Genomic DNA, 26223 nt, shown 5'->3' with positions numbered 1-26223 from the left:
ATGATGATGATGATGATGATGATGATGATGATGATGATGATGATGGTATTGATAGTGATGATGACAAGGATGATGATGGTGGTATTGATGGTGATGATGATGGTATTGATAATGATGATGATGATGATGATGGTGATGATGATGATGATGATGATGATGGTATTGATGGTGACAATGATGATGATGATGGTATTGATAGTGATGATGATGATGATGATGATGATATTGATGATGATGGTATTGATGGTGACAATGATGATGATGATGGTATTGATAGTGATGATGATGATGATGATATTGATGATGATGATGATGATGATGATATTGATGATGATGATAATGGTATTGATAGTGATGATGGTGATGATGATGATGATGGTATTGATGGTGACAATGATGATGATAATGGTATTGATAGTGATGATGATGATGATGATGATGATGATAGTGATGATGATGATGATGATGATGATGATGATGATGATGATGATGATGATGATGATGATGGTGGTATTGATGGTGATAATGATGATGATAACAATGATGATGATGATGGTGATGATGATGATGATTAGGGATACACTGATACCAACATCAGTATGTGGTATCGGTTCGATACCAGCCATGAGTGCTCATACTCATAAAACTGCCACCGATACCACGGCATCGATACCACGGCACCGATACCACGGCACCGATACCACAGCACTGATACCACAGCACTGATACCACAGCACTGATACCACGGCACCGATACCACGGCACCGATACCACAGCACCGATACCACGGCACCGATACCACGGCACCGATACCACAGCACTGATACCACAGCACCGATACCACAGCACCGATACCACAGCACCGATACCACAGCACTGATACCACAGCACCGATACCACGGCACCGATACCACGGCACCGATACCACAGCACCGATACCACAGCACCGATACCACGGCACTGATACCACAGCACCGATACCACGGCACCGATACCACGGCACTGATACCACAGCACCGATACCACGGCACCGATACCACGGCACTGATACCACGGCACCGATACCACTCTATGGCAGCACGCGGTTGATGGCACTTCCCTGCAAAGCGTGGTCGGCGAGTGAGGAGCACACAGCTTGCTCAACCGAACACACCCCCACCCCACCTCCACCTCCACCCCCACCCACACCCACACCCCGGGCGGCCGGCCACTCCTAAATGAATGGAGAGGAAACCCTGCGCTTTCTGACAAAGCATCCATTTTGTTAAATGTTAGTTCTCAGTTCATGACAAAGTGTTAGTGCTTCCTGCTCCGGTCTCCAGACCGTGGTCAGAGGACGCAGGAGACACCAACTGAAACTGTCCTCAGCTTCAGGGTGAACTCCATCACCTCACAGCCGGAGGACAGCAGGACCTGGAACTCATCAACACTTGTTGCATTTATTGGCCTCTTACTTTGATGTACTGCATATGCTCGCTCTCTCATACACAGTGGTGAAGCAAGCAGCACACACACACACACACACACACACACACACACACACACACACACACACACACACACACACACACACACACACAGATAACAAAGTGTTATTGAAGGTTTTTCTTACAGTAAATGTGGCAGTACCATAAAAGTACTACTTTTCAATGTCAGTACGTCGCAATGTGGGAATGTTGTTCCAATAACATCTTTGGAAAAAAATTAGTGTGTATTGACCTAAGTACTCAATATCGGTGAGTACTCAAATGCAAATACTCATACAGTACTCATTTTGGGAAAAAGTAGTATCGGTGCATCCCTAATGATGATGATGATGATGGTGATGAAGATGATATATTTGTTCTTTGTATTTACGCTAACGTGGCCGTAGTAGTAAATAAATGAGGCTCAATGAAACTCACCCTGTGTCTTTCTGATCTTTGATTGGTTGAATAATGTCTGACACACTCAGCTGACTCCTCCCCATAGAGCAGGAAACACCAGAGACTTGTGCTACCAACCAGGCTCACCAGACCAGGACAGGCTGCAGACCAGACCTGGACAGGCTGCAGACCAGACCTGGACAGGCTGCAGACCAGACCAGGACAGGCTGCAGACCAGACCTGGACAGGCTGCAGACCAGATCTGGACAAGCTGCAGACCAGACCTGGACAGGCTGCAGACCAGACCTGGACAAGCTGCAGACCAGACCTGGACAAGCTGCAGACCAGACCAGGACAGGCTGCAGACCAGACCTGGACAGGCTGCAGACCAGATCTGGACAAGCTGCAGACCAGACCTGGACAAGCTGCAGACCAGACCTGGACAGGCTGCAGACCAGACCAGGACAGACTGCAGACCAGACCTGGACAGGCTGCAGACCAGACCTGGACAGGCTGCAGACCAGACCTGGACAAGCTGCAGACCAGACCAGGACAGGCTGCAGACCAGACCTGGACAGGCTGCAGACCAGATCTGGACAAGCTGCAGACCAGACCAGGACAGGCTGCAGACCAGACCTGGACAGGCTGCAGACCAGACCTGGACAGGCTGCAGACCAGACCAGGACAGGCTGCAGACCAGACCTGGACAGGCTGCAGACCAGACCTGGACAAGCTGCAGACCAGACCAGGACAGACAGTTTGAATTGATAATTATCAATAGTATAATATAGTATGAAATAATTAGACATGTTCACACTCTTAAATGTACGTTAAGAATAAGAATGAATTCTTCTTCATGATATCATAAGAAGAGGTTTGTCGTTGTCATGCCAGCCTGTGTTGTTGATCACGTCATTCATCAGTTTTGATGGCTTCCACACCATCATGGTGAATATAAGCGTTGCACGAAGTGAAGGATTGTCATTGAAGGAAAAACAGTCATTAAAGTGTTCTTTTATTGATGCGCAAACAAGAGTGGAATTAATCACACAGTTTCACAGATATTTACCTTCAGCAGAATACATGGAATAAAACCAGATCTGGGGCTCCAGCACCAGTCGGTCCTGGAGGACCAGGCTTCAGATGGTCCAGAGCCCAGAGTAAATGAAAACGTTGGTTTATAAGCATTTCTTTCACTCCTCCCTGCACATATGGTGTGGAGATGACATGTTGTCTTTATCCAAACTGGCTACATCTCGTGTTCTGTCCCGAGAAGTTGTAGACATCACCATCGTACTATCTTCTCACAAGCAGGATGTCACCTTGACATATGCTCCAAACTGGTGTGTATGTAGTTGCATCCTCCCATATATGGTCGTGTCATAAACAGTTCTGAGGAGAAATGAGACAAGCTGATTATGCTGGTAGCAGGCTAGTGCGTTGATAGCTCATAACATATATTTCTTCCTTTATCACCTTAGTAAGTGTTACAGTACTTTGTTCTGCTGTATGTGGAAATGAGACGATTGCAAGACGTAGTTTACAGCGCATTCATGTTATCATTGACACCCATAATTTTCAAAATAAAGTTAACATTGTCAATCAGTCATAGTGAAAATGTAATTTTTTGAGTGAAGTTGTTTGAACACAAGCGTGTGTGACTTGTACTATTTACAAAAGCTGAACAGTGTCACCGTGCAGAAAGTGAACGGATGCGGCAGGCAGTGCGCATTCTGGCAGCCTGGCTGCTTTTGGCACGACAACGTTCACGTCATGACGTCAGAGCCACGTTGAGGCTGTACTTCCGGATGCAGTCGGAGGTGAGTGCTTGTGCTTGTAGTGGTGGTCCAGCGGCCCACCTCGTTACTAGTAAACAGAAGCTACATGCTACATGCTACCAGCTACATACTGGCTGTCAGTAGTTCACGAACACAAGCTGTCCTTGAGTTGCCCGGTTCGGTCCAGTTGTAAGAGTCTGGTGAACCAATGTAACGTGTTAGAGGAAGTAACGGAGCCAAATGAGCTCGAAGCTAAACCAGCTAACGGAGCTAAACTGGCTAACCGAGCTAAACTGGCTAACGTGTCAGACAGCTGAATGAGCTGTGTCCGGATTATATCTGGATTACTATAGCCTCTGAGATTACTATACCTTCCTAGATTACTATAGCCTCTGAGAATACTTTACCATCTGAGATTACTATACCTTCCTAGATTACTATAGCCTCTGAGATTACTATACCTTCCTAGATTACTATACCCTCTGAGATTACTATACCTTCCTAGATTAATATAGCCTCTGAGATTACTATACCCTCTGAGATTACTTTACCCTCTGAGATTACTATACCTTCCTAGATTACTATAGCCTCTGAGATTACTATACCTTCTGAGATTACTTTATCCTCTGATATTACTATACCTTCCTAGATTACTATAGCCTCTGAGATTACTATACCTTCCTAGATTACTATAGCCTCTGAGATTACTATACCCTCTGAGATTACTTTACCCTCTGAGATTACTATACCTTCCTAGATTACTATAGCCTCTGAGATTACTTTACCCTCTTTGATTACTGTAGCCTCTGAGATTACTATACCTTCCTAGATTACTATAGCCTCTGAGATTATTTTACCCTCTTTGATTACTGTAGCCTCTGAGAGTACTATACCTTCCTAGATTACTATAGCCTCTGAGAATACTTTACCCTCTTTGATTACTTTAGCCTCTGATTACTATTCCTTCCAAGATTACTATAGCCTCTGAGATTACTTTACCCTCTGAGATTACTATACCTTCCTAGATTACTATAGTCTCTGAGATTACTATACCCTCTGAGATTACTATAGCCTCTGAGATTACTTTACCCTCTTTAATTACTATAGCCTCTGAGATTACTATACCTTCCTAGATTACTATACCCTGTGAGATTACTATACCCTCTGAGATTACTATAGCCTCTGAGATTACTTTACCCTCTTTAATTACTATAGCCTCTGAGATTACTTTACCCTCTGAGATTACTATACCTTCCTAGATTACTATAGCCTCTGACATTACTTTACCCTCTGAGATTACTATACCTTCCTAGATTACTATACCCTCTGAGATTACCTTACCCTCTGAGATTACTATCCCTTCCTAGATTACTATACCCTCTGAGATTACTATACCTTCCTAGATTACTATAGCCTCTGAGATTACTATACCTTCATAGATTACTATACCCTCTGAGATTACTGTACCTTCCTAGATTACTATAGCCTCTGAGATTACTATACCCTCTGAGATTACTATAGCCTCTGAGATTACTATACCTTCCTAGATTACTATACCCTCTGAGATTACTATACCTTCCTAGATTACTATACCCTCTGAGATTACTATAGCCTCTGAGATTACTTTACCCTCTGAGATTACTATACCTTCCTAGATTACTATACCCTCTGAGATTACTATAGCCTCTGAGATTACTTTACCCTCTGAGATTACTATAGCCTCTGAGATTACTTTACCCTCTGAGATTACTATTCTATGCTATACTAATGCTAACTGGCTATGCTAATAGTCTAGTGCGCTAGCTCGTAGTGTGTGTGTGAGCACTGCAAGTGTGTGTGTGTTAGTGTGTCACTGCAGTGTGTGTGTTAGTGTGTCACTGCAGTGTGTGTGTGTTAGTGTGTCACTGTGCAGTGTGTGTGTGTGTTAGTGTGTCACTGTGCAGTGTGTGTGTTAGTGTGTCACTGTGCAGTGTGTGTGGGTGTGTGTGTTAGTGTGTCACTGTGCAGTGTGTGTGGGTGTGTTAGTGTGTCACTGTGCAGTGTGTGTGGGTGTGTTAGTGTGTCACTGTGCAGTGTGTGTGGGTGTGTGTGTTAGTGTGTCACTGTGCAGTGTGTGTGGGTGTGTGTGTTAGTGTGTCACTGTGCAGTGTGTGTGTTAGTGTGTCACTGTGCAGTGTGTGTGGGTGTGTTAGTGTGTCACTGTGCAGTGTGTGTGTTAGTGTGTCACTGTGCAGTGTGTGTGGGTGTGTGTGTTAGTGTGTCACTGTGCAGTGTGTGTGTTAGTGTGTCACTGTGCAGTGTGTGTGGGTGTGTTAGTGTGTCACTGTGCAGTGTGTGTGTTAGTGTGTCACTGTGCAGTGTGTGTGGGTGTGTTAGTGTGTCACTGTGCAGTGTGTGTGTTAGTGTGTCACTGTGCAGTGTGTGTGTTAGTGTGTCACTGTGCAGTGTGTGTGGGTGTGTGTGTTAGTGTGTCACTGTGCAGTGTGTGTGTGTTAGTGTGTCACTGTGCAGTGTGTGTGGGTGTGTTAGTGTGTCACTGTGCAGTGTGTGTGTGATAGTGTGTCACTGTGCAGTGTGTGTGTTAGTGTGTCACTGTGCAGTGTGTGTGTTAGTGTGTCACTGTGCAGTGTGTGTGTGTTAGTGTGTCACTGTGCAGTGTGTGTGTTAGTGTGTCACTGTGCAGTGTGTGTGTTAGTGTGTCACTGTGCAGTGTGTGTGTGTTAGTGTGTCACTGTGCAGTGTGTGTGTTAGTGTGTCACTATGCAGTGTGTGTGTTAGTGTGTCACTATGCAGTGTGTGTGTGTTAGTGTGTCACTGTGCAGTGTGTGTGATAGTGTGTCACTGTGCAGTGTGTGTGTTAGTGTGTCGCTGTGCAGTGTGTGTGTTAGTGTGTCACTATGCAGTGTGTGTGTGTTAGTGTGTCACTGTGCAGTGTGTGTGTGTTAGTGTGTCACTGTGCAGTGTGTGTGTTAGTGTGTCACTATGCAGTGTGTGTGTGTTAGTGTGTCACTATGCAGTGTGTGTGTGATAGTGTGTCACTATGCAGTGTGTGTGTGATAGTGTGTCACTGTGCAGTGTGTGTGATAGTGTGTCACTGTGCAGTGTGTGTGATAGTGTGTCACTGTGCAGTGTGTGTGTTAGTGTGTCGCTGTGCAGTGTGTGTGTTAGTCCATGAATCAGTGAAGGAGTGAGGGTGTGGTCCTGTGTTCCTCCAGCAGGTGGCGCCTCCTCCCAGCGTGCTGCTGGTGGAGCCGTTCTACGGCGGCTCCCACAAGCAGCTGCTGGACCTGCTGCAGCAGAACGTGAGCGGCTGCTGCAGCTTCACCCTGCCGGCCAAGAAGTGGCCCTGGAGGGCCCGCACCTCAGCACTGTACTTCAGCCAGACCATCCCCCCCCGTCCCTCCTACAGGTGAGTCCTGAACCCCCCTTCCCCATTATACAGATGAGTCCTGACCCCCCCCCCCCCCCCCCCCCCCCCCCCCCGCCAGGAGAGTCCTGGTCTCAGGTGAGACTCTCAGGTAAGAGAGTGTCAGGTGAAAGTCTCAGGTGAGTCGATGAGCTGATCGGTTCCATTTGGACTTCAGTCTTTGAGTTCCATGAAAAAGTTAAACAACTTTGAAAAGAAAGATTTAAACCAGAACAGGAACCGGAGTGTGAACTTCTCCAGAGACTTCCTGTTTCTGGTCCTGCAGTCTGACAGCACCTGGTGTTGGACCTCTGACCCGTCTGTGCAGGGTTCTGTTCTGCAGCTCGGTCCTGAACCTGTGCGAGCTGGTGGCCCTCAGACCGGATCTGGCCCGTCTGAAGAAGGTCCTGTACTTTCACGAGAACCAGCTGGTCTACCCAGTCCGCAAAGACCAGGACCGGGACTTCCAGTACGGATACAACCAGGTGCTCTCATGGTAAACACCACGGCGGGTGGGGGCGCACCTACTGCACCTATCGCACCCACTGTGCCCACTACACCTACTGCACCCACTACATCCACCACACCCACTACACCTACCGCACCCACTGCACGTACTGCACCCACAGCACTCACCAGACCTGAACCAGTCCTGAACCCGTCCTGAACCAGACCTGAGCCAATCGTGTTCCAGACCTGAACCTGTCCTGAACCCGTCCTGAACTAGTCCTGAACCAGTCCTGAACCCGTCTTGAACTAGTCCTGAACAACCCTGAACCAGTCCTGAACAAGACCTGAACCAGTCCTGAACTAGTCCTGAACTACACATGAACCAGTCCTGAACCCGTCTTGAACTAGTCCTGAATAAGACCTGAACCCGTCCTGAACTAGTCCTGAACTAGTCCTGAACCAGACCTGAACTAGTCCTGAACCAGTCCATAAAGTGTGTGTGTGTGTGTGTGTGTGTGTGTGTGTGTGTGTGTGTGTGTGTGTGTGTGTGTGTGTGTGTGTGTGTGTGTGTGTGTGTCCTCAGTCTGGTGGCCGACGTGGTGGTCTTCAACTCTCACTTCAACATGGACTCCTTCCTGTCCTCCATCCCCTCCTTCATGAAGAAGATCCCAGACCACCGACCCGCAGACCTGGACCCCCTCATCAGACCCAAGTGTTTGGTTCTCCACTACCCAGTGTGGTTCCCCGACGTCAGCAGGTCAGTGCTAACCCTAACCCTGGTCCTGGTCCTTGTCCTAGTCCTTGTCCTACTCCTGGTCCTAGTCCTTGTCCTACTCCTACTCCTGGTCCTGGTCCTGTTCCTGGTCCTGGTCCTGGTCCTGGTCCTGGCTCTGTCTTCCGTCTGTTATATTGGATAGTATTAGGTAACTTTTTAACTTCATGTTCAATCAATCTGTCTGTCTGGGTTTCAGACTGTTACCAGAACACAAACGCCACCGTGGGTCTGTTCCTTCACTTCCTGTGGAGGATCAGTCACTTCCTGTGGAGGATCACTCACTTCCTGTGGAGGATCCCTCACTTCCTGTGGAGGATCCCTCACTTCCTCTGGAGGATCACTCACTTCCTGTGGAGGATCACTCACTTCCTCTGGAGGATCAGTCACTTCCTGTGGAGGATCCCTCACTTCCTGTGGAGGATCAGTCACTTCCTCTGGAGGATCCCTCACTTCCTGTGGAGGATCCCTCACTTCCTGTGGAGGATCCCTCACTTCCTGTGGAGGATCACTCACTTCCTGTGGAGGATCCCTCACTTCCTGTGGAGGATCCCTCACTTCCTGTGGAGGATCACTCACTTCCTGTGGAGGATCAGTCACCAATCAAGGACGAGCAGTAAGAACTTGATTCACTGTCAGAAGTTGATTGAAAGTCTTTGAATGTCGCCACATCATGAAACCTGATCTTCTGCAGGTTCTGTTCAGAGGATCCCTGGGAATCCTCATGTGGAACGGGACCAGACCTGGGTCCTGGACCAGACCAGATCACCCCTCTGCACATCGTGTGGCCCCACAGATGGTGAGGGACTCCTGGCTGTTATTCTGAAGGGGCGGAGGAGCTTCCTGTTTACCCAAAGGCCTCATTGTCACACTGTCCAGGTGTTTCTGTCCAGGTGTTTCTGTCCAGGTGTTTCTGTCCAGGTGCTTCAGTCCAGGTGTTTCTGTCCAGGTGCTTCAGTCCAGGTGTTTCAGTCCAGGTGCTTCAGTCCAGGTGTTTCTGTCCAGGTGCTTCTGTCCAGGTGTTTCTGTCCAGGTGCTTCAGTCCAGGTGTTTCTGTCCAGGTGCTTCAGTCCAGGTGTTTCAGTCCAGGTGTTTCAGTCCAGGTGCTTCAGTCCAGGTGTTTCAGTCCAGGTGTTTCAGTCCAGGTGCTTCTGTCCAGGTGCTTCTGTCCAGGTGTTTCTGTCCAGGTGTTTCAGTCCAGGTGCTTCAGTCCAGGTGCTTCAGTCCAGGTGTTTCAGTCCAGGTGTTTCAGTCCAGGTGCTTCAGTCCAGGTGTTTCAGTCCAGGTGCTTCTGTCCAGGTGCTTCTGTCCAGGTGTTTCTGTCCAGGTGTTTCAGTCCAGGTGCTTCTGTCCAGGTGTTTCTGTCCAGGTGTTTCTGTCCAGGTGCTTCTGTCAGGGTGTTTCTCTTGGCGTGTTTCTCTGGGGGTGTTGCTGTCGGGGTGTTGCTGTCGGGGTGTTGCTGTCGGGGTGCTTCTGTCGGGGTGCTTCTGTCGGGGTGCTTCTGTCGGGGTGCTTCTGTCGGGGTGCTTCTGTCGGGGTGCTTCTGTTGCTGTGCAGTGATTCTGTGGCTGAAAGGAGGATTTCCTGCCAATATTCTGATAATCTGATTGAAGCTGCAACTCAGCAGCATTTTAATCCCGGCTTGTCCTGGATCCCCAGATTACAGCAGCTGTTTCAGGTGAACATCAGGATCAACCGCCGCTGCGTTACAGCCGCCCGCCGAGCGGCGACTCTCCGCCGCCGCGTTCCAGCTGCCCTCCGAGCGGCGACTCTCCACCACCACGTTACAGCCGCCCGCCGCGTTACAGCCGCCTGCCGAGTTACAGCCGCCCGCCGTGTTACAGCCGCCTGCCGTGTTACAGCCGCCTGCCGTGTTACAGCCGCCCGCCGTGTTACAGCCGCCCGCCGAGTTACAGCCGCCCGCCGTGTTACAGCCGCCTGCCGTGTTACAGCCGCCTGCCGTGTTACAGCCGCCCGCCGAGTTACAGCCGCCCGCCGAGCGGCGACTCTCCACCACCGCGTTACAGCCGCCCGCCGTGTTACAGCCGCCCGCCGAGCGGCGACTCTCCACCACCGCGTTACAGCCGCCCGCCGTGTTACAGCCGCCCGCCGAGCGGCGACTCTCCACCACCGCGTTACAGCCGCCCGCCGCATTACAGCCGCCCGCCGAGCGGCGACTCTCCACCACCGCGTTACAGCCGCCCGCCGAGCGGCGACTCTCCACCACCGCGTTACAGCCGCCCGCCGTGTTACAGCCGCCCGCCGAGCGGCGACTCTCCACCACCACGTTACAGCCGCCCGCCACGTTACAGCCGCCCGCCGTGTTACAGCTGCTCGCAGAGGGGCAACTCTCCGCCGCCGCCCCGCCCGCCGAGCAGCAACTCTACAGACTGCTGTTGATACACTGAGATAGTTGAAGTGTGTACCCTGTAACCTGACCACAGTACAAACCTGACCACAGTACAAACCTGACCATGGTACAAACTTAACCACGGCATATGTACCTGACCACAGTTGAAGTACGTACCTGACCACAGTTGAAGTACGTACCTGACCACAGTTGAAGTACGTACCTGACCACAGTATAAACCTGACCACAGTTGGAGTACGTACCTGACCACAGTTGAAGTACGTACCTGACCACAGTTGAAGTACGTACCTGACCACAGTTGAAGTACGTACCTGACCACAGTATAAACCTGACCATAGTTGGAGTACGTACCTGACCACAGTTGAAGTACGTACCTGACCACAGTTGAAGTACGTACCTGACCACAGTATAAACCTGACCACAGTTGAAGTACGTACCTGACCACAGTATAAACCTGACCACAGTTGGAGTACGTACCTGACCACAGTTGAAGTACGTACCTGACCACAGTATAAACCTGACCACAGTTGAAGTACGTACCTGACCACAGTATAAACCTGACCACAGTTGGAGTACGTACCTGACCACAGTTGAAGTACGTACCTGACCACAGTATAAACCTGACCACAGTTGGAATACGTACCTGACCACAGTTGAAGTACGTACCTGACCACAGTTGAAGTACGTACCTGACCACAGTATAAACCTGACCACAGTTGGAGTACGTACCTGACCACAGTTGGAGTACGTACCTGACCACAGTTGAAGTACGTACCTGACCACAGTTGAAGTACATACCTGACCACAGTTGAAGTACGTACCTGACCACAGTATAAACCTGACCACAGTTGGAGTACGTACCTGACCACAGTTGAAGTACGTACCTGACCACAGTATAAACCTGACCACAGTTGAAGTACGTACCTGACCACAGTTGGAGTACGTACCTGACCACAGTATAAACCTGACCACAGTTGAAGTACGTACCTGACCACAGTATAAATCTGACCACAGTTGAAGTACGTACCTGACCACAGTTGAAGTACATACCTGACCACAGTTGAAGTACGTACCTGACCACAGTTGGAGTACGTACCTGACCACAGTATAAACCTGACCACAGTTGAAGTACGTACCTGACCACAGTTGGAGTACGTACCTGACCACAGTTGGAGTACGTACCTGACCACAGTATAAACCTGACCACAGTTGAAGTACGTACCTGACCACAGTTGGAGTACGTACCTGACCACAGTATAAACCTGACCACAGTTGAAGTACGTACCTGACCACAGTTGAAGTACATACCTGACCACAGTTGAAGTACGTACCTGACCACAGTATAAACCTGACCACAGTTGACGTACGTACCTGACCACAGTATAAACCTGACCACAGTTGAAGTACGTACCTGACCACAGTATAAACCTGACCACAGTTGGAGTACGTACCTGACCACAGTTGAAGTACGTACCTGACCACAGTATAAACCTGACCACAGTTGGAGTACGTACCTGACCACAGTATAAACCTGACCACAGTTGAAGTACGTACCTGACCACAGTATAAACCTGACCACAGTTGAAGTACATACCTGACCACAGTTGAAGTACGTACCTGACCACAGTTGAAGTACGTACCTGACCACAGTATAAACCTGACCACAGTTGAAGTACGTACCTGACCACAGTATAAACCTGACCACAGTTGAAGTACATACCTGACCACAGTTGAAGTACGTACCTGACCACAGTTGAAGTACGTACCTGACCACAGTTGAAGTACGTACCTGACCACAGTTGAAGTACGTACCTGACCACAGTATAAACCTGACCACAGTTGAAGTACATACCTGACCACAGTTGAAGTACGTACCTGACCACAGTATAAACCTGACCACAGTTGAAGTACATACCTGACCACAGTTGAAGTACGTACCTGACCACAGTTGAAGTACGTACCTGACCACAGTATAAACCTGACCACAGTTGAAGTACGTACCTGACCACAGTTGAAGTACGTACCTGACCACAGTTGAAGTACGTACCTGACCACAGTTGAAGTACATACCTGACCACAGTTGAAGTACGTACCTGACCACAGTATAAACCTGACCACAGTTGGAGTACGTACCTGACCACAGTTGAAGTACGTACCTGACCACAGTATAAACCTGACCACAGTTGAAGTACGTACCTGACCACAGTTGAAGTACGTACCTGACCACAGTTGAAGTACGTACCTGACCACAGTATAAACCTGACCACAGTTGAAGTACATACCTGACCACAGTTGAAGTACGTACCTGACCACAGTATAAACCTGACCACAGTTGAAGTACATACCTGACCACAGTTGAAGTACGTACCTGACCACAGTTGAAGTACGTACCTGACCACAGTATAAACCTGACCACAGTTGGAATACGTACCTGACCACAGTTGAAGTACGTACCTGACCACAGTTGAAGTACGTACCTGACCACAGTATAAACCTGACCACAGTTGAAGTACGTACCTGACCACAGTTGAAGTACGTACCTGACCACAGTTGAAGTACGTACCTGACCACAGTTGAAGTACATACCTGACCACAGTTGAAGTACGTACCTGACCACAGTATAAACCTGACCACAGTTGGAGTACGTACCTGACCACAGTTGAAGTACGTACCTGACCACAGTATAAACCTGACCACAGTTGAAGTACGTACCTGACCACAGTTGAAGTACGTACCTGACCACAGTATAAACCTGACCACAGTTGAAGTACGTACCTGACCACAGTTGAAGTACGTACCTGACCACAGTTGAAGTACGTACCTGACCACAGTACGTTCAAAGAGACCAACTTTCTTGAGCAGATGATTCATGAGACACAGAGAAACTAAGGATCAACTGAAATCGTCCACAGAAACTCTGGAAAGGTTCTGGAGCTTTGAGTAACTTCATGTTGCTCATGTCTGCCATTAGTATCAATGCTAACACAATGCTAATGCTAATGGCGACCAGAACATTTGACTTTTGACCTCTTCACTTAAAGGGAACATGACAAGAACCCAGAGCTGTTCTTCCACACGCTGATCAAGCTGAAGGAGAGAGGACTCCGCTTCCACCTGTCTGTGCTGGGAGAGACCTTCACTGACGTTCCAGGTACTACTGACGTTCCAGGTAACCACTGATCTTCACTGACGTTCCAGGTACTACTGACGTTCCAGGTAAGCACTGATCTTCACTGACGTTTCAGGTACAACTGACCTTCACTGACGTTCTAGGTACCACTGACCTTCACTGACGTTCTAGGTACCACTGACGTTTCAGGTACCACTGACCTTCACTGATGTTCCAGGTAACCACTGATCTTCACTGACGTTCCAGGTACTACTGACGTTCCAGGTAACCACTGATCTTCACTGACGTTCCAGGTACTACTGACGTTCCAGGTAACCACTGATCTTCACTGACGTTTCAGGTACCACTGACCTTCACTGACGTTCTAGGTACCACTGACCTTCAATGACGTTCTAGGTACCATTGATGTTTCAGGTACCACTGACCTTCACTGACGTTCCAGGTAACCACTGATCTTCACTGACGTTCTAGGTACCACTGCCCTTTACTGATGTTCCAGGTACCCACTGACCTTCACTGACGTTCCAAGTGCCACTTACATTCCAGGTACCACTGATGTTCCAGGCACCCACTGACCTTCACTGACATTCCGGTGACCGACTCACGTTCCAGGTAATGACTGACATTGATTGACGCTCCAGAAACCGACTGATGTTCCAGGTACCGCCTGACATTAACTGACATTCCAGGTACCTGGATTCTCAGTCAGGAGCTGGAACGTCAATCAATGTCTGACGTTACAGGTACCAACAGACATTGACTGACATTCCAAGAACCACCTGACGTTCCTGGTACTGACTGACATTGACTGATGTTCCTGGTACCGACAGACAATAGGCGCGGTTCCACCGCACTTTCTGTCGCGGAGCATCGCGGGACGGATTTTCGCGCGGTCCTACTGAAAAGTTGTGGATGGTGCGGAAAGAGCCCGTGACCGCCGGCAACGATTTTCCGCCCCTCCTCCGTTGAGGTACCTAGCACCGAGGAACGGGTCTGTGAGGAGGAGCTACAACGCAGCCGTCTGCTGATTGGTAGTGAAGATCGCCACTCTAACCCTAACCTGTCGCCCTAACCCTAACCTCTGACCCTAACCTGTCGCCCTAACCCTAACCTGTCGCCCTAACCCTAACCTCTCGTCCTAACCCTAACCTGTCGCCCTAACCCTAACCTCTCGCCCTAACCCTAACCTCTAAACCTAACCTGTCGCCCTAACCTCTAACCCTAACCTCTCGCCCTAACCCTAACCTGTCGCCCTAACCCTAACCTCTCGCCCTAACCCTAGTGACGATCTCCACTCTCGCCCTAACCTAACCTAACCCTAACCTCTCGCCCTAACCTCTAACCCTAACCTCTCGCCCTAACCTCTAACCCTAACCTCTCGCCCTAACCCTAACCCCGCCCTAACACTAACCTCTAACCCTAACCGCTCGCCCTAACACTAACCTCTAACCCTAACCGCTCGCCCTAACACTAACCTCTAACCCTAACCTGTCGCCCTAACCCTAACCTGTCGCCCTAACCCTAACCTGTCGCCCTAACCCTAACCGCTCGCCCTAACCCTAACCTCTCGCCCCAACACTAACCTCTAACCCTAACCTGTCGCCCTAACCTCTAACCTCTAACCCTAACACTAACCTCTAACCCTAACCTCTAACCCTAACCTCTAACCCTAACCTCTAACCCCTAACCTCTAACCCTAACCTCTCGCCCTAACACTAACCTCTAACCCTAACCTCTCGCCCTAACCCTAACCTCTAACCCTAACCTCTAACCCTAACCTCTAACCCTAACCTCTAACCCTAACCTCTAACCCTAACCTCTCGCCCTAACACTAACCTCTAACCCTAACCTCTCGCCCTAACCCTAACCTCTAACCCCTAACCTCTAACCCTAACCTCTCGCCCTAACCCTAACCTCTAACCCTAACCTCTCGCCCTAACACTAACCTCTAACCCCTAACCTCTAACCCTAACCTCTCGCCCTAACACTAACCTCTAACCCTAACCTCTCGCCCTAACCCTAACCTCTAACCCTAACCTCTAACCCTAACCCTAACCTCCAACCCTAACCCTAACCTCTAACCCTAACCTCTAACCTCTAACCCTAACCTCTAACCCTAACCTCTAACCCTAACCTCTAACCCTAACCTCTAACCCTAACCTCTAACCCTAACCCTAACCTCCAACCCTAACCCTAACCTCTAACCCTAACCTCTAACCTCTAACCCTAACCTCTAACCCTAACCCTAACCTCTAACCTCTAACCCTAACCTCTAACCCTAACCCTAACCTCTAACCTCTAACCCTAACCCTAACCTCCAACCCTAACCCTAACCTCTAACCCTAACCTCTAACCCTAACCTCTAACCCTAACCTCTAACCCTAACCCTCGGCCCTCAGCTGTAACCCTCTGTTGTTTACATTCGCCGCTTTGTGCTCACTGGTTGTTTTGTCAACACAACATGGCGTCCTTTAGCGAGGTGCAGACGTTCCTCTGAGGAACAGGAGGAGGAGCTTCAACAGGAGCTGGACGCTGCAATGACAAAGTGTAACCTGAGTCACAGAGAACCAGTCGGACGGCCGCCCGCCACTTCCATGTTCTTCTCTGGACGTTCTCCGAGTCGTTCACAACCCCGCCTACATTTGTACCGTCCTTCCTGTGGTGGAACCGCGAGACAGAGTCCTGGGTGCGCTTTGCCGTACCCTAACCTCCTGCTCCGCAACGTACTGCGGTGGAACAGCGGCTATTGATTGACGTTCTAGGTACCGGCTGACATTCCTGCTGCCGACTGACATTGATGAACGTTCCTGGTACCGAATGACGTTCCTGGTACTGACTGATATTGATGGACGTTCCTGGTACCGAATGACGTTCCTGGTACCGACTGACATTCCTGGTGCTGACTGACATTGATGGATGTTCCTGGTACTGACTGATGTTCCTGGTACCGGCTGATGTTCCTGGTACTGACTGATATTGATGGACGTTCCTGGTACCGAATGACGTTCCTGGTACCGACTGACATTCCTGCTGCCGACTGACATTGATGAACGTTCCTGGTACCGAATGACGTTCCTGGTACCGACTGACATTCCTGGTGCTGACTGACATTGATGGATGTTCCTGGTACTGGCTGATGTTCCTGGTACTGACTGATATTGATGGACGTTCCTGGTACTGACTGATGTTCCTGGTACCGGCTGACATTCCTGGTGCTGACTGACATTGATGGATGTTCCTGGTACCGACTGACATTCCTGGTACTGACTGACATTGATTGACGTTCCCAGTACCAACTGACGTTCCAGGTACTGACTGATATTGACTGACGTTCCTGGTACCGACATGCTGGATGCAACTGCAACGTTCACCAGTAGAATCAGAACCAGGGACACAGTGTGAAAGAGTTTTATGGTTTCTGCTGTGTGTGTGTGTGTGTGTGTGTGTGTGTGTGTGTGTGTGTGTGTGTGTGTGTGTGTGTGTGTGTGTGTGTGTGTGTGTGTGTGTGTGTGTGTGTGTGTGTGTGTGTGTGTGTGAGTGTGATTCCACTGCAGAGTCCAACTGTGTGGAATGACTTTTAACCTCCTCCTGCCCTTCCTTCTGCTCCTCATCTTTCTCCTGCTCCTCCTCTTGCTCTTCCTCCTGCTCCTGCTCCTCCGCCTCCTCCTCTTGTTCTTCCTCCTGCTCCTCCTCCTGATCCTCCTCTTGCTCTTCCTCCTGCTCCTCCTCCTGATCCTCCTCTTGCTCTTCCTCCTGCTCCTCCTCCTGCTCCTCCTCTTGCTCTTCCTCCTGCTCCTGCTCCTCTGCCTCCTCCTCTTGTTCTTCCTCCTGCTCCTCCTCCTGATCCTCCTCTTGCCCTTCCTCTTCCTCCTCCTCCTGCTCCTCCTCTTGCTCCTGCTCCTCTTGTTCCTGCTCCTTCTCTTGCTCTTCCTCCTGATCCTCCTCCTCCTCGTCCTCCTGCTCTTCCTCATCCTCCTCTTCCTCCTGCTCCTCCTGCTCCTCTTCCTCCTCCTCCTGCTCCTCCTCCTCCTGCTCCTCCTCTTGTTCTTCCTCCTGCTCCTCCTCCTGATCCTGTTCCTCCTCCTCCTGCTCCTGCTCCTCCTCTTGCTCTTCCTCTTGCTCCTCCTCCTCTTCCTCCTCATCCTCCTCCTGCTCCTCCTCCTCTTGCTCCTCCTCCTCCTCTTCCTCCTCATCCTCCTCCTGCTCCTCCTCCTCCTGCTCCTCCTCCTCCTGCTCCTCCTTCCTCCTGCTCCTCTTCCTCCTCCTCTTGCTTCTGCTCCTCTTCCTCCTCTTCCTGCTCCTCTTCCTGCTCCTCCTCCTGCTCTTCCTCCTGCTCCTCCTCCTCCTGCTCCTCCTCCTCCTGCTCCTCTTCCTCCTCTTCCTGCTCCTCTTCCTGCTCCTCCTCCTGCTCCTCCTCCTCCTGCTCCTCCTCCTGCTCCTGCTCCTGCTCCTCCTGTTCTTCCTCCTGCTCCTCCTCCTGCTCCTCTTCCTCCTGCTCCTGCTCCTCCTCCTGCTCCTCTTCCTCCTGCTCCTGCTCCTCCTGTTCTTCCTCCTGCTCCTCTTCCTCCTGCTCCTCCCCCTCCTCCTGCTCCTGCTCCTCCTCCTTCTGCTCCTGCTCCTGCTCCTCCTGTTCTTCCTCCTGCTCCTCCTCCTGCTCCTCTTCCTCCTGCTCCTCCTCCTGCTCCTCTTCCTCCTGCTCCTGCTCCTCCTGCTCCTGCTCCTCCTGTTCTTCCTCCTGCTCCTCCTCCTGCTCCTCTTCCTCCTGCTCCTCCTCCTGCTCCTCCTGCTCCTCCTCCTGCTCCTCCTCCTGCTCCTCCTCCTGCTCCTCCTCCTCCTGCTCCTCCTCCTGCTCCTGCTCCTCCTCCTCCTCCTCCTCCTGCTCCTGCTCCTCCTGTTCTTCCTCCTGCTCCTCCTCCTGCTCCTCTTCCTCCTGCTCCTGCTCCTCCTGCTCTTCCTCCTGCTCCTCCTCCTGCTCCTCCTCCTGCTCTTCCTCCTGCTCCTCCTCCTCCTGCTCCTCCTCCTGCTCCTCCTCCTGTTCTTCCTCCTGCTCCTCCTCCTCCTGCTCCTCCTCCTGCTCCTCCTCCTGCTCTTCCTCCTGCTCCTCCTCCTCCTGCTCCTCCTCCTGCTCCTCCTCCTGTTCTTCCTCCTGCTCCTCCTCCTGCTCCTCCTCCTGCTCTTCCTCCTGCTCCTCCTCCTCCTGCTCCTCCTCCTGCTCCTCCTCCTGTTCTTCCTCCTGCTCCTCCTCCTGCTCCTCTTCCTCCTGCTCCTGCTCCTCCTCCTGCTCCTCTTCCTCCTGCTCCTGCTCCTCCTGTTCTTCCTCCTGCTCCTCCTCCTGCTCTTCCTCCTGCTCCTCCTCCTGCTCCTCCTCTTGCTCTTCCTCCTGCTCCTCCTCCTCCTGCTCCTCCTCCTGTTCTTCCTCCTGCTCCTCCTCCTGCTCCTCCTCCTGTTCTTCCTCCTGCTCCTCCTCCTGCTCCTCCTCCTGCTCTTCCTCCTGCTCCTCCTCCTGCTGCTCCTCCTGCTCCTGCTCCTCCTCCTCCTCCTGCTCCCCCCCCAGGTATCTTCTCAGAGATGAGGAGTCAGCTGGCCCCCCACATCGTGTGTTGGGGTTTCCAGCCGTGTCAGCAGGATTATCTCCAGGTGTTATGTGGCGCCGACGTTGTGGTTTCTACTGCGAACCACGAGTTCTTTGGTGTCGCCATGTGAGTAGTCTTTCTCCTCCTTCTCTTCCTCCTCCTCCTCCTGTTTCTCGCCTTCCTCCTTCTCCTGTTACTCCTCCTCCTCATCCTGCTCCTCCTCTTCCTTTCCTTCCTCCTCCAGCTACTCCTTCCCCTGCTCCTTCTCCTGTTTCTCGTCTTCCTCCTTCTACTGTTACTCCTCCTCCTCATCCTGCTCCTCATCCTGCTCCCCCTCCTGCTAATCCTCCTCCTCCCCCTCTTCCTCCTCCTCCTCCTCCTCATGCTCCTCCTCATGCTACCTCCTGGTCCAGTCCAGCAGATGTAGGAGTTGAAGGATCAGTCCCGGTCCTGGTAACTCCCAGGTTCCTCACAGTGGTAGTGTGTGGGTAGTGGAGGTAGTGGAGGTAGTGTGGGTAGTGGAGGTAGTGTGGGTAGTGGAGGTAGTGGAGGTAGTGTGGGTAGTGGAGGTCGTGTGGGTCGTGTGGGTAGTGGAGGTAGTGTGGGTCGTGTGGGTAGTGGAGGTAGTGTGGGTCGTGTGGGTCGTGTGGGTAGTGGAGGTAGTGGAGGTAGTGTGGGTAGTGGAGGTAGTGTGGGTAGTGGAGGTAGTGTGGGTCGTGTGGGTAGTGGAGGTAGTGGAGGTAGTGTGGGTAGTGGAGGTAGTGGAGGTAGTGTGGGGTAGTGGAGGTAGTGTGGGGTAGTGGAGGTAGTGTGGGTAGTGGAGGTAATGAGGTAGTGGAGGTAGAGTGGGTAGTGGAGGTAATGAGGTAGTGGAGGTAGAGTGGGTAGTGGGGGTAGTGTGGGGTAGTGGAGGTAGTGTAGGTAGTGGAGGTAGAGTGGGTAGTGGGGGTAGTGGAGGTAGTGTGGGGTAGTGCGGGTAGTGGAGGTAGTGCGGGTAGTGGAGGTAGTGCGGGTAGTGTGGGGTAGTGGAGGTAGTGGAGGTAGTGTGGGTAGTGGAGGTAGTGGAGGTAGTGTGGGGTAGTGGAGGTAGTGTGGGGTAGTGGAGGTAGTGTGGGTAGTGGAGGTAATGAGGTAGTGGAGGTAGAGTGGGTAGTGGGGGTAGTGGAGGTAGTGTGGGGTAGTGGAGGTAGTGTAGGTAGTGGAGGTAGAGTGGGTAGTGGGGGTAGTGGAGGTAGTGTGGGGTAGTGCGGGTAGTGGAGGTAGTGCGGGTAGTGTGGGGTAGTGGAGGTAATGAGGTAGTGGAGGTAGAGTGGGTAGTGGGGGTAGTGGAGGTAGTGTGGGGTAGTGGAGGTAGAGTGGGTAGTGGGGGTAGTGGAGGTAGTGTGGGTAGTGGGGGTAGTGGAGGTAGTGCGGGTAGTGGGGGTAGTGGAGGTAGTGCGGGTAGTGGAGGTAGTGTGGGTAGTGGAGGTAGTGAAGGTAGTGAGGTAGTGAGGGTAGTGCAGGTAGTGTGGGTAGTGAGGTAGTGAGGATAGTGCAGGTAGTGGAGGTAGTGAGGGTAGTGCAGGTAGTGAGGTAGTGAGGGTAGTGCAGGTAGTGAGGTAGTGAGGGTAGTGCAGGTAGTGGAGGTAGTGCAGGTAGTGGCGGTAGTGAGGTAGTGAGGGTAGTGCAGGTAGTGAGGTAGTGCAGGTAGTGAGGGTAGTGCAGGTAGTGGAGGTAGTGAGGTAGTGAGGTAGTGCAGGTAGTGAGGTAGTGAGGGTAGTGAGGTAGTGCAGGTAGTGAGGTAGTGAGGGTAGTGCAGGTAGTGGAGGTAGTGCAGGTAGTGGAGGTAGTGAGGTAGTGAGGGTAGTGAGGTAGTGCAGGTAGTGAGGTAGTGAGGGTAGTGCAGGTAGTGAGGTAGTGAGGTAGTGCAGGTAGTGAGGGTAGTGCAGGTAGTGGAGGTAGTGAGGTAGTGCAGGTAGTGAGGTAGTGCAGGTAGTGAGGTAGTGAGGGTAGTGCAGGTAGTGAGGTAGTGAGGTAGTGCAGGTAGTGAGGTAGTGAGGGTAGTGCAGGTAGTGAGGTAGTGAGGTAGTGCAGGTAGTGAGGGTAGTGCAGGTAGTGAGGTAGTGAGGGTAGTGCAGGTAGTGAGGTAGTGCAGGTCAAAGTTCAAAGTACCACCTAGATTAGAGTAACATGTGGAACCTTCCTGATCAGTCTCATTGATCCAGTTCAGTGTCTTTGATCCTGATGGAATGTTCCGGTCTCTGTAGTTGAACGTTCTGATCAATTGATCTCGTGCTGCATTGGTAGAACAGGACCTGGGGCCTCATTTCTAAAGAACAGGTCCTGGAAGATACATACTCCACTTCCCACGCAGTCTGTGATCTAGAAAAATAAACTTACCGGTACGAGAACCTAGAACCGTGGGCAGCACATTGTGGAGACCAGGAACCTGGTGGTGCTGATGGTGGAGAACTGAACCAGAATCAGACTTATTGATCCACGTGATCATAAACAGCCAAACTGCAGAGTTCTAAATGTTTCTTTAGTGGAACGTTCCTGCTGAATCAGCAGAACCATGTTCATATGTCATAGTATCATCTTCTAATGATCCAGAGGACAGAAGTGATTGATCAGTGATCCAGAGGACAGAAGTGATTGATCAGTGATCCAGAGGACAGAAGTGATTGATTATCAATAGTGACAGAGTGTGTACCAACAGTGTAATTCCAGAGGAAACCCAGAAGGTGACAGTCACAGTGAGTAGAGCTGCAGTCTGGAGGTTCCGTCCTCAGGAGGACACTGACTGTCTGTCTCTGGTCTCTGGGGACAGGAGACAGACAGTCAGTGTCCTCAGGAGGACAGACTGTATGTCTCTGGTCTCTGGGGACGTCTCTTCTGTTCCAGCTGCTTTAATTAGGATTTACAGTTCCAAGGTACAAATATACTAAAGTGTCTGAACACGGTGGCAAAGTAAAGTACTGCTAATGAGAGGATTACCACTGGTTACATATAAAGTACTGCTAATGAGAGGATTACCACTGGTTACATGTAAAGTACTGCTAATGAGAGGATTACCACTGGTTACATGTAAAGTACTGCTAATGAGAGGATTACCACTGGTTACATGTAAAGTACTGCTAATGAGAGGATTACCACTGGTTACATGTAAAGTACTGCTAATGAGAGGATTACCACTGGTTACATGTAAAGTACTGCTAATGAGAGGATTACCACTGGTTACATATAAAGTACTGCTAATGAGAGGATTACCACTGGTTACATGTAAAGTACTGCTAATGAGAGGATTACCACTGGTTACATGTAAAGTACTGCTAATGAGAGGATTTCCACTGGTTACATGTAAAGTACTGCTAATGAGAGGATTACCACTGGTTACATGTAAAGTACTGCTGGTTTGTTTTGTACTTGATGACACAACAACAAAGCAGCTCAGATGTTCTCACTGTATGACACCTCTGTCCACACAGGGGGCTAGAACCAGGTTCTAGTTCCGCTATGAGACGCTCTACAGAACTTCTTTCTAATGAAGCCAGACTTCTGGTTCCTCAGGAACTACTAAACAAACTACAAACTACTGGAAATGAAAGTTGGAGTGTTTAGAGCTAAAATGAGCCTTTTAATGTCTTCATGTGAAAGAGAACTGTAATCAGAGTGGTTACCTAGGTTACCATGGAAACGGCTGTAGAGCAGTTCTATCATTCTACACCTCCGTTCCTCCATGTTGAAGCTTTTGATTCAGACACGTCCAGAAATAAAGTGAAAGCAGCAGAAAGTCACTATGGAATGTTGGAATGGTGTGTGTGTGTGTGTGTGTGTGTGTGTGTGTGTGTGTGTGTGTGTGTGTGTGTGTGTGTGTGTGTGTGTGTGTGTGTGTGTGTGTGTGTGTGTGTGTGTGTGTGTGTGTGTGTGTGTGTGTTTCAGGTTGGAGGCCGTTCACTGTGGATGTTTTCCTCTGTGTCCAAATGCGCTTGTCTATCCTGAAATATTCCCAGGTAACACACACACACACACACACACACACACACACACACACACACACACACACACACACACACACACACACACACACCTACAATGGCTGTTTCTGTTACAGTGGTTGTGTGTTTCAGGGTATTACTGGGTGTTTCAGGGTATTACTGGGTGTTTCGGGGTAGTACTGGGTGTTACGGGGTGTTTCGGGGTATTACTGGGTGTTTCAGGGTAGTACTGGGTGTTTCAGGGTGATACATGGTATTACGAGGTGTTTTAGGGTGTTGCGGGGTGTTTAAGGGTATTACTGGGTGTTTCGGGGTAGTACTGGGTGTTTCAGGGTATTACTGGGTGTTTCAGGGTATCACTGGGTGTTTCAGGGTCGTACTGGGTGTTACGGGGTGTCTCGGGGTATTACTGGGTGTTACGGGGTGTTTCAGGGTGTTACAGGGTATTTCAGGGTGTTTCAGGGTGTTACGGGGTGTTTCAGGGTGTTTCAGGGTGTTTCGGGGTATTACTGGGAGTTACAGGGTGTTACGGGGTGTTACAGGGTGCTTCGGGGTGTTACAGGGTGTTTCGGGGTGTTACAGGGTGCTACGGGGTGTTACAGGGTGTTTCGGGGTGTTACAGGGTGCTACGGGGTGTTACAGGGTGTTTCGGGGTGTTACAGGGTGCTACGGGGTGTTACAGGGTGTTTCAGGGTGTTACAGGGTGCTACGGGGTGTTACAGGGTGCTACGGGGTGTTTCGGGGTGCTACGGGGTGTTACAGGGTGCTACGGGGTGTTACAGGGTGTTTCGGGGTGTTACAGGGTGCTACGGGGTGTTTCGGGGTGTTACAGGGTGTTTCGGGGTGTTACAGGGTGCTACAGGGTGTTTCGGGGTGTTACAGGGTGCTACGGGGTGTTACAGGGTGTTTCGGGGTGTTACAGGGTGCTACGGGGTGTTTCGGGGTGTTACAGGGTGTTTCGGGGTGTTACAGGGTGTTTCGGGGTGTTACGGGGTGCTACGGGGTGTTACAGGGTGTTACAGGGTGCTACGGGGTGTTTCGGGGTGTTACAGGGTGCTACGGGGTGTTACAGGGTGTTTCGGGGTGTTACAGGGTGCTACGGGGTGTTTCGGGGTGTTACAGGGTGCTACGGGGTGTTACAGGGTGTTTCGGGGTGTTACAGGGTGCTACGGGGTGTTTCGGGGTGTTACAGGGTGCTACGGGGTGTTACAGGGTGTTTCGGGGTGTTACAGGGTGCTACGGGGTGTTTCGGGGTGTTACAGGGTGTTTCGGGGTGTTACAGGGTGTTACAGGGTGTTTCGGGGTGTTACAGGGTGCTACGGGGTGTTACAGGGTGTTACAGGGTGCTACGGGGTGTTTCGGGGTGTTTCGGGGTATTTCAGGGTGTTACGGGGTGTTACAGGGTGCTACGGGGTGTTTCGGGGTGGTACAGGGTGTTTCGGGGTGTTACAGGGTGTTACAGTGGCTGTGTGTGTGTTCCAGCTCGGTACCTGTACTCCACACCCCAGCAGTTGTGTAAACGGCTGCAGGGGTTCTGCAGGAGGCCTGACGTGGTCCGCAGACACGTTGTCACGGTAACAACAATCACATTCACACACACTGGTTCTCAGCCAATCACAGCTCCACCCCTGGTTTGAGTCCTGTCGTGGAGACTGCATGTTCTCTCTGTTCTTCTTTCAGATCCTCTTGTGGTTTTGGTCCAGATCTCTGACTAGTTGTATTGTGGTTCTGGTCCTGGTTCTGCAGGTGGACTGTTCCTCCTTCTCCTGGTTCAGCCTCAAGTCACGTTTTCTTTCTCTGCTGACGGAGGATTCCTGAGGCCACCAGACCCACTTCTAGAGGTCGTCCTGGTCCTGGTCCTGGTCCTGGTGCTGGTGCTGGTGCTGGTCCTGGTCCTGGTCCTGGTCCTGGTCCTGGTCCTGGTCCGTGTTTTATTTAGATTTTGTCAGAGAATAAAGTTTGTAATAATCTGGTTTTAATTTTGTCATGAAAGCTGAAGCAGCAACACACACACACACACACACACACACACACACACACACACACACACACACACACACACACACACACACACACACACACACACACACACACACACACACACACACACACACAGAATCTCAGGCTGAATAAATATGAAGAAAAGACTCGTTACCGTCTGCGGTCCCACGTTACTGATACTGTCTGGACCCACTCTGGACCCTCTCTGGACCCACTCTGGACCCTCTCTGGACCCTCTCTGGACCCTCTCTGGACCCTCTCTGGACCCACTCTGGACCCACTCTGGACCCACTCTGGACCCTCTCTGGACCCTCTGCAGGCGAGTCCGGACCCTCAGTGGCTCCAAAAGAAAAGCAGTTGGTATGAAGGTGGAGGATGTAAAGTTTAAACTCCTCCTCCTGTTCCTCCTGCTCACCTCCTCCTCTTCCTGTTCCTCCTGCTCACCTCCTGTTCCTCCTGCTCACCTCCTGTTCCTCCTGCTCACCTCCTCCTCCTCCTGCTCACCTCCTCCTCCTGTTCCTCCTGCTCACCTCCTGTTCCTCCTGCTCACCTCCTCCTCCTGCTCACCTCCTCCTCCTGTTCCTCCTGCTCACCTCCTGTTCCTCCTGCTCACCTCCTCCTCCTGCTCACCTCCTCCTCCTGTTCCTCCTGCTCACCTCCTCCTCCTGTTCCTCCTGCTCACCTCCTCCTCCTCCTGCTCACCTCCTCCTCCTGTTCCTCCTGCTCACCTCCTGTTCCTCCTGCTCACCTCCTCCTCCTGCTCACCTCCTCCTCCTGTTCCTCCTGCTCACCTCCTCCTCCTCCTGCTCACCTCCTCCTCCTGTTCCTCCTGCTCACCTCCTCCTCCTGTTCCTCCTGCTCACCTCCTCCTCCTGCTCACCTCCTCCTCCTGTTCCTCCT

At 51.1% G+C, this 26223-nt stretch overlaps 2 protein-coding genes across 3 annotated transcripts in view; both read left to right on the top strand.

Moving 5' to 3' along the window:
* The window catches only part of LOC308128068 (zinc finger E-box-binding homeobox 2-like), a gene marked incomplete at both ends in the record, with an annotated part of 18336 nt that extends 15703 nt beyond the window's left edge, over positions 1-2633 (top strand). The window contains one exon of the mRNA XM_080493736.1: positions 1972-2633. Coding sequence (XP_080349862.1) covers positions 1972-2633 — 662 coding nt within the window. The remainder of the gene's footprint in view (positions 1-1971) is intronic.
* A 1019-nt stretch (positions 2634-3652) lies between these two features.
* On the top strand, positions 3653-25291 carry gtdc1 (glycosyltransferase-like domain containing 1). Of its 2 annotated transcripts, none has more exons than XM_080493737.1 (11): positions 3653-3685; positions 6859-7052; positions 7378-7545; positions 8083-8256; positions 8471-8887; positions 8966-9070; positions 13684-13793; positions 19327-19471; positions 23267-23337; positions 24805-24896; positions 25069-25291. In XM_080493737.1, exons 1-11 carry the CDS (start codon positions 3674-3676, stop codon positions 25138-25140), a joined length of 1560 nt encoding a protein of 519 aa, XP_080349863.1. In that variant the 5' UTR covers positions 3653-3673; the 3' UTR covers positions 25141-25291. The 2 variants fall into 2 exon arrangements, with proteins under 2 accessions (XP_080349863.1, XP_080349864.1); XM_080493738.1 differs by having other exon boundaries at positions 3664-3685; positions 6862-7052.
* Positions 25292-26223: the final 932 nt, after the last annotated feature.

This window comes from Lipophrys pholis (assembly GCF_963383615.2).
Source record: "Lipophrys pholis genome assembly, contig: SCAFFOLD_90, whole genome shotgun sequence".
NCBI lineage: Eukaryota > Metazoa > Chordata > Actinopteri > Blenniiformes > Blenniidae > Lipophrys > Lipophrys pholis.
Note: the sequence above shows the minus strand (reverse complement) of the source record. Positions and strands in the feature narration are given on the sequence as shown.